The sequence below is a fragment of the Pleuronectes platessa genome, chromosome 6 (assembly GCF_947347685.1).
Source record: "Pleuronectes platessa chromosome 6, fPlePla1.1, whole genome shotgun sequence".
NCBI classification, from domain to species: Eukaryota; Metazoa; Chordata; class Actinopteri; order Pleuronectiformes; family Pleuronectidae; genus Pleuronectes; species Pleuronectes platessa.
The window spans coordinates 14140046-14151457 of NC_070631.1; the positions used below are offsets into that span (position 1 = coordinate 14140046).

The following is an 11412-nucleotide window of genomic DNA, read 5'->3' on the forward strand; positions in this document are numbered from 1 at the left end:
CAGCCTTTTTCCAAACCAGCAATTTGATAATGATCAAATCTGCAAGAGGGTATAATTAAGGAGTTGATTGTCCTGGTACATCTATCATTCTTTCAGTAATCAAAACAGCACTATGCATGTTACTGTGGGCAGTAAATTATCCTATTTTCTCTGGTCCGGGACATATGCCAGCGGCCATCAGAGGCAAATAACCTCGGTAATGACTTTGGATTGAAACCAGAGTGCCATTTTGCATTTGTCGTTGTAAAACATGTGGTGTTGACACATTGTACTTACCACTGCTGCCTACGCCACCGACACAGACCTGGCGAGCAGCACTTGTTCTCTTACTCACCATTGTGCCCCTTCTACACTGAAGTCGTACAGTGATACCAGCTCTGTCCTGGGTGTCTGGTGTGCACGAGTGAGAAGTATCAGGGAGATAGGGAGAGAGAGGGAAGCAGGTGCTCCGTGGTCCTCAAGATGGCAATGTTTCTCTGGTGAAGAGAGGGGTCCTTCTTGGCACAGAACACCTCGATTGTTTTCATTCAAGACTCAAAATGGATTGCAGGGAGGTAATGGATCACTTTCTTTCCTGTATAAAAGTGGCTTTACACTAACAAAGGGGCAAAATAAAAAAGGGTCTCCTAGATGAATTTGGGGAAGGGTGGGGTCCGCAGAGTGGTTTCCTTCCAGCGGTGTCAAAAAAGGTAAACAACCTGGCCTGTGATTGTTTCGTTTCCAGGCTGCAGCCGACCTCAGGTGACAAGAGTGCAGCTTCAGCGCAGCAGGCACTTGTTCACTCATCTCCTCGGAGAGCGTTCAATCAGAGGAGAACACGTGAAGATGGGGTCAAACAATATTCCTAGCTGAGGTTTGGCCCATCCTCTTCCCTGAGCCAAACAATAAGTCAAATCAAATCATAACTGGGAAAAGAAAAACGTAACGAAAGACAGATCAGCCCAGCGGTTCGGTTCAGCTCGGCCTCTGCAGTGACGCAGCTTGAACTGGAGACGCTATGCACATTTCAGAGCGGTGTCACCCACAGTCTCCCAAGTGGAGCGTGTGACGCCAGGTGATGACATTTCTTCCTCAGCTCCTATGCAGTATCAGGAGCAATGCACATGGAACCTTTAGAGTAAAGAGCAGGGAGAACAGGATACTGGCACGTGCTGCTGTTCACTCCGGCCCTCATCTCCCGAAACTGCACCGTTGTCTGCCACTGCATCGCGCTGAAAACTGGACTCTGGCTGTAAACAAGGGATGCGGAGGCTCCTCCCTCCTGATCAGGTGTTGACGTGCCAACAGGAACAGTTGAGGGTATAATACGGGGTCTTGGGGGTGTAATTTATGTCAGGCACCTTATCAGCTCAGAACAGGCATGTAAGCAAACAGCGATCCTCACACGAAACAGGGGTCTCTCGTCGGTGTTGCTAAACAAATTGCAAATTGTCTCCCTTCGCGTGTGCAGAAACACAATTGCAAGTGACAACTCCGTCGAAACACAATAAGGCATGGTGTGTTTCTTCAATTGACTTCCATCGAAGAAACATGTTTCCCTTCAAATGAACAATTTATTGATAATCGGTCACATTGAGTGCCCAACCGCACTTTTCAGGTATGTGAACAGCTTCGCGTGGGCTCTATGGATTTTCCTTTCCCATGACATCAAAGTGTACATTGCTCAATTTTTCCATTTTTAACAGAAGTCATCACAGGTGCAGATGGGCTACACAACTTAAAAGCTGCCTCATCAGCGAGGACTCACAAACACAATGTGGCCTTCTCTGCAGAGGCTTTCAGCGCTGCACTCGTCTCCTCTGGAGTCCAGCGTCGCAGTGGGTGTGACGTTGACACACAACAACTTTCCCACACATCAATGTTTTCAATACATGTTAAACCAAACTCAGCAAATTATAAATCAGAGTGGATTACTATTGCAGGCTAAACATACAATGGCAAAAGAAAATACGGGAAGCATGCCTTTGGAACATGTTAGCAGTCATGAGTAAAATATATAAATTTAGACCTCTAAAATTAAAATTCCAATGTTAACTGTCAATTTACTGTAAAAACTTTAAAATGACACAAACCATCTTACTGACAAAATGGCAGGTATTTGTTACTTGTTACCAACAATTTCATTATATTGATTATTATTATTCTTGTGGAGAACTTACTGGTTTCAGAGCAAAAAGTGAAACAGACTGTCAAATATCAACACAAACTTCTCTAAGCTTTTTATCCATTACTACTGTAGTTTTTTTTCCATAGATAACATTACACAACCATTCCTAAGGTAGGGATGCACAAAATAAAATATTAAGTAGAAAATATGAGAAAAATGTTAGTATTTGCTTTACTATGCTATGCGTATTGAATTACAGGCTGTTCCCTGGTCAAAACTCACATCTGTTAGTATTCAGCATTCCACAGAGTTGACAAGATGATTTGGTTTTACCCGTGGACGGGACACACACCGACTTCATTGTCTATCTTGCAATTTGGTGTTCCAGTATTGAGGAACACAATAAAATACACTCGGATCCAAAACAATGAACTTTGACAATTTTTTTTCAAACACATAACAATGTAGGTAACTGAAATGCATCTGGTGTGCGTGTGCTTCAGAATATTTTTTCTTTTCTTTGAAAACACAGGGACCGAGTGAGCTTCAATTCAGGCCCATTGAAATTTAAAACAAAAAGCACTACACTTCTTCTGCACACCACTTTCCCTTTACCATATTTTCAAGCTGTCATGCCTTCATCACGATGGTTATCTGATGAAGACATGACAGCCAGAAACTTTTGGTCTGTGGAGCGTTGTGCACTGAAGACGAGCTTTAACCAACAAAATGTTAACAGGACAGTTTCTTTGTAGCTTCAGTACAAAATAATTCATTAAACCTTCAATGAAAACCCTGATTTCAAAATTGTCATGCTCACCTTTGTTTCCATCAATCAAAACATTAATGTAGTAGAAATAGCTTTGAAATAATATCTTCCAATTACCCCTTGTGTAAGTACCTGTTTAGGAGGTATACAGAGCAACACCTGTACAGACACTATTTGTATTTATATGCTTATAGTAGTCCAAGTACTTTGTTAAGCTTGTCATTGGTAGCTTTTGTTAACATTGGATTCCACTCAATTCATCATTTGTGGTTTAACTGTAGTAGAGGTGTTATTGTGTCCACTCCTTCTATTTCTTATTGATCGAACATTTTCTCAGGATATATCTGGAAAGCTGAGATATTAAACTTGCAAATTAAGTTAAGTTTTCTTTATAATCTGAGTCTTGTTAAATAACATCGAAATTGACTCCTCAAATGCTCCTTGTGTTTTACAGTATTCTGACTGAATGGTTTCTGAATTAGTGAGCAATTCTTTTATACACCCTTTTAAAAATAATTTCAAAAACAACTTCTTAGCTTTGTAGGGCACCGTTTGTCCTTTTAAGTGGATTACATGGCTACATACAAACACTCAAGAACCATACTAGTGCACCCCATAATGCAGAACACACAGCATGCAATAGTTACTGAAATACAGCAGATCTTTTTTTTTTTTTTTTTACATGACTTGAACTTAGTGTGTTCGGATTTTTAAGATGCTCCACGCACCACAATCATGACCAGATAGTCCTCTTCACTTTTAGCCAGAGCTTTAGCAGAGGAATCCAGGAACTGCTGAGAGAATTCACAGGGAGGGAAAGCATGAAGGACCCCTGTGTTGTCTTTATCTCTGCTCCCTCCCACAGGCAGGCTGATGACTCCTGCTGCTTGTTTTTGGTTGAGGTAGGATACCAGGTTCCGAAGCGGCCGCTGGGTTGAGACCGCGGGGTCGGACGAAGATGGATCCTCTGTGGTGCCGGGAACTGCCAGTAGAATGGCGTAGCCGTCGGGGCCGGCCACCTTGATGCGTCGGGACACCTCGTCGAGCTTGGGCTGGTCCAGGCGGAGACGCTGGGTGATCTTTAGCTCGCTCACCTGCCGCCCCACTGTGCCGTCAGCGAGCAGGTCACTGGCTACATTGTGGTCGCCCTCCAGCAGGTGCATGTTGGCTGGAAAGTTGCTGTTCTTCAGCAGCAGCATGCCTTGCCAGGCCAAACTGAGTCTGGTGCCGTCCGACTTGGACAGCTGGCCTCCCTTGGAACTGGTCTCAGAACGTTCTCTCTTGGCCGGCCCTTTACCACCTTCACCAGCTTTCCGTTTTCGCTCTCCAACTGCTGAAACACTGCTGCTTAAAGGTGCCTTGTCTGAGAGACTCTGGTTTTTTAGTCTCCGTTCAGCACCACCTCTCTCCAGGCTGGTGTGGCGTTCCCGTACTGGGGAGGGTCTTTCGCCCCGCACAGGGCGCTCTGAGTCACTGAAGCGGCCTCCATCTCTGCTGCTACCTCCAGGACTGCCATCTGGAGAAGCACGCCTTCGCCTTACTGTCCTATCAGTGCTGTCAGGGGAGTGGTCTATGTGACGGCCATCCTCCATTAGACGCCGTTTGCGAACAGGTTCCCGTCCCTGCAGCTCTCGTTCCAGAGACCAGGGCTCCCGTGCCCGCCGCTCACGCTCCAAGTGATCCAGAGGCTCGAAGGGTGGGGCGCGTACTCGTTCACGCATAGCTGGGTTGGGCCACTCAGCTCCAGGAAAGAGTTCTCTCTCCCTAAAGTGAAGCGGCGGTGGAGTCCGTTCCCTGACCCTCAGTGGTTCAGGTGTGGCCCGGTGGACAAATGACTCGGCCACCATGTCAAAAGGTGGTATAGGGAGCGGCTGCAGGAACTGCTGCTGGTAGCGATGTTCAGTGTCAGCAAAGTCCACTCTCAGTCTTCTCTCGGGACCTCCCAATGGGAAGCCCCTCATATGTGTGCATGCCGCCTGTGCAGCGTCCAAACTTTCATACTGAATGTAGGCCCAGGTGTCCCCCTTCCTGTAGTCAATGGTCCTTATAGTGCCAAAGCGATCAAACTCCCTTGCAAGAGCAGCTAGGGGAACCCAGGGTCCAAGTCCACCCACCCACAGGCGGGTGGTGGGAGTTGCTTTCCCATAGCCTATCTTTATGGGGTTGCGGCCCACTATTTTCCCAGACATACTGAGCTTAGCACGGTGAGCCATGTCAAGGTTCTCAAATTTCAGAAATCCATACGTGCTGGTTTGTCCCCGTGTGGGTCTTTTAATGTCCACCTCTGTGATCACCCCGAACCTGTCAAAGGCTCGCCTCAGGTCGGCCTCCGTCACCGTTATGTCCAGGTTGCCTAAAAACAATGTCCTGTTGGCTCTTTGGTCGTCCTCGGGGGAGATAAAGTCCTCCTCACGAAAAGCTGCTCGCTCCGCAATGAAAGCAGGACGCGCCCTGGCTTCAAACAGGGCGAACTCCCTGTCGCGCTCCAGATCTCTGGGCAAAGGGGGCGGCGGGGGCGGTGGGAGCCGTCCCAGGGCCAGCTGCTGCAGCCGGTAGTCCCTGTACCCGAGCCCCGTGGGCGAGAGAGGTCTCTGCAAGTGTCTGTGACTCTGGGTGGCACCGTACAAGTCTCTCTCCACCGGGGAGCGGCTTCTCCTCCTGTTGATGTACACCGCCTCGATCTTCAGCGGCCGGTCGTACAGCACCAGCCGGCCCCTGGCGTGCTTCGCGGCCCGGGCGTCCTCCGGCTTCCGGAAATTCACGAACGCGATCCGCTCGTCGTTGCTGCGGCTGATCTTGACGCTCACGTCCCCGAATTTCTTAAACTCGTGAAAGAGTCCGTCCTCTATGTCCTCGTCGCTCAGCTGGGTGCCGAGGTCGCTTATTTTCAGCGTCTTGTACTCACTCTCGGTGCTCGGCGGCTGGACCCGCTGCTCCCCCCGCGACGTGGTCCTCGCCGAGGCTAAATCCAGCGTCAGGCTCAGGCTGTGGTTTTTACCCACGGAGCTGGCGGCCGCAGACTGACAACTGTGATTATTCCCAGTCCGGCTGTGGCTGTCGAAATCCCGGTCCCTCTTCTCGCCGAGGAGGCTCCTTCGCGTGGAGCCGCCGTCGCCTTTGGTCGAGCTGTTCCCATTATTACTCCCACTGGAAACGGAGAGAGCCCCCATTTTCTTAGTGGTCGGGTGGCATCCTCCCCTGTCTCGAATATCGTCCAAGGCCCGGGATCGCTTTTTAATCGGCGACCGCTCTTTGCCTTTCATTTCAGTCGTCGCGGAGCCGTTCCCTCGGGCGCCTGTTTTTTTTTTAGAGATCTTTCTGCAATTTAGTGCAGAAAATTTAAGAAAAGAAAAGCGGATTTATTCACTGACCCTGCGGCAAAACAACAACAGCCGCCATTTTGTAAAGATTAGCGTGAAGACCCGCCTCTTCCCCCTGATTGGCTAGAAAGTGGGTGGACAACTTGTAAAGCGCCTGTCAATCATCCGATGGGGCTGGAACCTTCAGATAAATGTTTACTTTTCCCATTTTATCACCAAGGTGACGAGGAGGACGAAGTATTATCCAAAACCTTCTACCTATTTGTTCGTCTTTTACTCTGTGCCTGGAAGTTTGTTTAGTATTATTCACAAATCATTTAATACTGGAAAAGATCAAATATTTGAATCAGTGAAATTCCCTAAAAAACCTTAAAGAGTGTCAGAGTCAAAGTACTGAAAAATTACGAGAAATATATCAGGGAATAACTAAAAGTATCTTGAAGAATCCTACCAAATTATTGAAAATATTTAATTAATTAAGGAAAACAAATACTGTAAATTAACAGAAAATGTCTGAAACATCCAGTCAATACAATCATATAAATGGACAGAAAATGTCGGGGCTCAACTCCTTTCCACATGTGCCTGTTCTTAATCGTGGCTGATGTAAGTTTTAATGTTGCAGGAGTTAAGTTGTTCTTATGAGCCCATGTGGACCCAGGGGCCAACTGAATTGGAGAACAGGATGAAGACTTGATATTGTTTATCTGAACATGGGCTGGAGCTGTTGGATTTGGTAACCATAGCAAACATGACGTTCTGTGGTCACTTTTGTCCCTGCAGACTCTAAAGTGGCTGCCTCTCACTCCATCACTTTCCTCTCTATCTCCAAATCCTCCCATCTTGTCTCTTTGTCATCCCTTTCCCTTTCTGTCTGTGTCTTTGGTTAACCCTAATCCTAAACTCACCAAAAAAACAATGATGGTGATGCACAAAGAAACATTTCTATCTCAGTAACACAAAGTGATCTTATACCACAAGATGGCAGTGTTTGAACAGTAGTTTAGGTACAGTAGCTTATAAAGCTCTAACTAATCCTTGAGAATGCCTTCAGATGGTTACACGGAATTTCTCTCCATAGACATCTGGACGAAGCAAGCTGCTAATGAGCCTGCTGTGTCCTTAGCCAAACTTTCATCATAATTGTCTGTGTTGTGAAGTTTAAAACAGGTAATAAACAGTCCTTTAATAGAAAACGTATTCAGCCAAGAAAAGCAATGAAGGCTAATTGGACATGTTTTCAACAACTATATTTCGTATTGCCGTGACAGACTTTTTTGGAGTGGGAAATATTTTTTACCTGATATCGATTAACTGATAAATTACCTGATAGGCTGTTTGGTCTTTGCTGGAGTAATTTCCTCCTGTTTTCCAGGTCAAGGCCCAGCTTTCGATTGATTCATCAAAAAGTTTACAACTACACCATGTACTAGAAAAACACAAAAGACACAGAAATAAATAGAAACCCTGGTGCATTGCAGTGTATAAGACGTGATGTGGAGGTGTGAGGTCATAGTTCCTGCATGGCGACTATTAACATATTTTATCAGTGGGTCCCAGGATTTTTTTTATTTCTCTATAATGTTGAGGGTGCAGCAGACTTTTCCCCCCAGCTTATGTTCTGCATCACATCTCTGATCCATTGGCTCTGGACAGGACACTTCTTTCCATTTAAGCAAGATTGAACACCTAGCTAATAATGAGGAGAATGCAATGACCTTCTCTAAGTGAGTGGAGTAGATGCAATCACTCTGAGCCGAGATTATATCAAAAATACCAATAGTTAAGCAAGGCACAATATTGCAGCCTAAATGGTCTAAAAAATTGACCTCTAAAGACACATCTTGATATTCCTTGCCATTTATTTTATGCACCCTTGGACTGTCTAATGAGAACCATCACTTTTTCTTAGATGATGGACTGCCGAATGGAGCTGCTGCGGCAGACAGTCTTGTAATGCTGTTTGGACACTTCAAATGCAAGGAACTGCCGGGTCACAATAATTGCAATATGAGTCTACAATAAATCTTGCTGAGTTCAAAGCTCATAGCAGTGGCCATTCAGGTGACACCTTTATAGCTTTTAATGAGCAGTAGATCATATTTTATTTAATGAGGCTGCAACTACAGTAACTTCCAGACTCTAGTGACAGTCTTAACCTTCTGACCCTGACACATTCAGTGATGCTTTGTTAGTGACTGCCTCCGGCATTGTACAGTCAACTTTTTCATTTACTCCAATCAGCTACAGCATTAAAACTGGTAACTGGTTTTAATGCTGTGGCTGATAGGAGCTTTTTTTATATACTTTGTCTGGCCACTAAGGCATAAAAGGAATAATTAAAACTATAAAAGTTTTAAATAACAGTACTGATGGTTCAGAATGAAGTCCAGACCACAGATACATCCTGATCAGTTACCACACTAGTTACCTGTTTGAATGTTGAGGATGAAGCATTTTTTTTCCTAACAAAACACATACGGCAATTGACACTGGGGTCACAAAATCAATGTCCGAACCACTTTAACACCAATTTAACTCTAGTGCAAGATTAGGTATTTTTAAGTTGAATAAAGTGTTATGGCAAGGGGCAGAGAGCATTGCTTCAAATCCTTTATGATTGGATTGCAATTGCATTTGGTTAAATTTCAGCAACCTTTGGGTTATTCATATGCAGCTGCAAGAATAATGGTTTTATAATAATGGTAACGGTTAATGGTAACGGTTTTCAATGCAACTTTAGCCCTTTGCTGTGGTGGTCTAACTTAACTTTAAAATAATCTAAATTCACATAGGTTACATTTACTGATGGTTCAAAATGAATTCTTTCCAACAAGCCACAGATATACACAGCAGCAGCATTAGTTACCTGTTTAAATGTTGTGGCTGATTTATTATAGTTATTGTTATTTCTAACAGATGACATTCGGTCTTTGAGTCAGTGGAGATTAAGAAAACTAACGCCACACCTCTGCATTAACTGCAGCTATCATGAGTTCTCGCTGATTTCGTCGAGAGCTTGTGCGGTGTGTGTGTGTTTCGCAAAAGTGAACGTGACTCCGGGCAGGAACATAACAGGGGACATTTAGGCTAAAAACACAGAGTAAATGAAAATGTTAGTGTCAAATTTCAATGTCGGTGCGGATGACGCCACAGGAGCAGTATGGAGGCATTTTATGCTTTCTTTCTGTTGTTTTTTTTACATTTAAAGAATCACCAGTTACTTCAATTGTATTGGATTTGGCTGCGATGCTGTGTTCCACTGAAACTTCAAAAGGTTTTTATGGACTCAAACACTTCACCCACCCCTCCATCAACATAATGGTGAGTAGATAACGAGTGGATTTTCATTTTTTGGTGAACTATCCCTTTAAGTCTTTTTCAGTTAAATAAACCACACTGCAATTATTGAATTGTGAGCTACTCTATTACAACCATCCTGACAGTATTCACAAGTTAATGTATAAAATTCCCTAAGATGCCGTTTCCTCGTGTTTATGGACAGATCAATTTGATTAACCCAATCCTTCTCTGAAAAATAAATATATAACACAGCACTGATCCACCATCTGCTATTTCTTTAGCTTTCCTAAAGATGGCCATCTCCTCAATCCCTTATCCCTACTGACAGGTCTTCTTATCTCCTCCACTTAATCTGGGATTTAATCAGGGGGACTATGTAAAGGCAGTGAGGGCCGCTGTCTCCCAGGGTCTGGCTGGAATTCGAAGCTGTGGGTGTGGAAAGTGTTTCTGATGGGTTTGTGCATTCTTCTATTGGAACCACATGTCAGTGGCTCCCACAAAATCCTGACACAGAGTACGGGAATGGCAGCTAATCCGCCCCAGCGTGGCTGTCATGGTGAAGCAGGCACAGGGGAAGGAGAGCCAGTGTATTCCCCTGTAGGCCCTGTACACTCCCGGGCAGTAAGTGGAGCTTGGGAGGGCTTTGTCCAACACTGGGACACTTTTTTTCCTTCTCAATTCAAGTTTGATTTTCAATCTCAAAACTGACTGAAATGTTTTTACATCTGCCACGAACATGTTGGTATTTAGTAATTTACACCAGATGGGATGGTACCATACTATTCAGAGTTTCCTTGACAATAAAGTAAATTGTTTGGGGTAAAGCACGACAAGGAGATCTCCTCAAAACAATTATTAGGAATGCATTCGGGAAAGACTGTGCCACAGAAACACATTTATGTAGTTTTTTTCTTTAGAAACAAGTCATTAATACGTAAATATTAACAAATAAAAGAAGGAGGCAGATGACCTGACAACTAATATTACTGCACAAAATCCGCTCTGAGCCATGGTAACCCCATCGTTCTATTGATGTGTAGCTCATTACTCAGTTGGTCGGGTTTTACCACAGATACCAGATGTGAATGAGACGGGCCTGCCCCAACATGAAGCCGGCCGTCTGTGGGAGGCTCTCCACTTCATCATCGATACTGAAGTGTGGTCGCTCAGTTAGCTTTTCATTAATGAACCTGCCACTTGCTGCTGATACATGAGGTGAGACCTGAAGGCCTCTTGAAGTGAAGCCAAGTAGGCTGCACATGTACAGTCGCCCCTGTGCACGTCCTGAACACAAAGAGGCTCGCCGCACACAAGAAAACGTGTTTACGGCAACCACAGCCTGCAAAGCATTTTTGCCTCACAACCACATTCCCTGTTAAAAAAAAAAAATGTGACACAGACTTTTGGTTAGCTCTCTCGGTTTAGGTTTTCTAACAGAGTCACGTGAAGGCCAAACAATTTAGACTGTGATTGTTTTCATCAAATAAAATATACTTTCCTACTGAATAAGACAGTTGATTTATAGATGGAGAACTTTATTAATGGTCACACTATGAAGTACAACAGACATAAAAACAAAGATTGATAGGGTAATTACATTTTTTTTACATGCTTAAATAACTTTTTCCTCTTTGGTCTCAGCATTATTATTTCTAACTAAACCTGGAAACAAGTTCATATGAATACTTTGAGTTTCGTGCAGGAGGCTCAAGATGCTCTCAGTGTTCATGAAATTCCTCTGTCAGGAGATTCAGAATCGGGAAAAGTCTCCACGTTGGCTTACATAAATGTTACGGGGAGATATTTAAGTCATATGGTGAAGTGGGTGTGTACATCTGGGACTGTGCATGGGTCAGGAATGTAATATGCTTTGGCTCAGTCAGTGCATAATGGGGGGCTGGCAACAGTTGTGG

The 11412-nt window shown here is 44.5% G+C and overlaps 1 protein-coding gene across 1 annotated transcript; it reads right to left on the reverse strand.

Annotated features, from left to right (window-relative positions):
• Positions 1-1533: 1533 nt before the first annotated feature.
• On the reverse strand, positions 1534-6297 carry rbm15 (RNA binding motif protein 15). The gene has a single exon (XM_053424485.1). The coding sequence runs from the start codon at positions 6137-6139 to the stop codon at positions 3587-3589; it is 2553 nt and encodes an 850-aa protein (XP_053280460.1). The 5' UTR covers positions 6140-6297; the 3' UTR covers positions 1534-3586.
• Positions 6298-11412: the final 5115 nt, after the last annotated feature.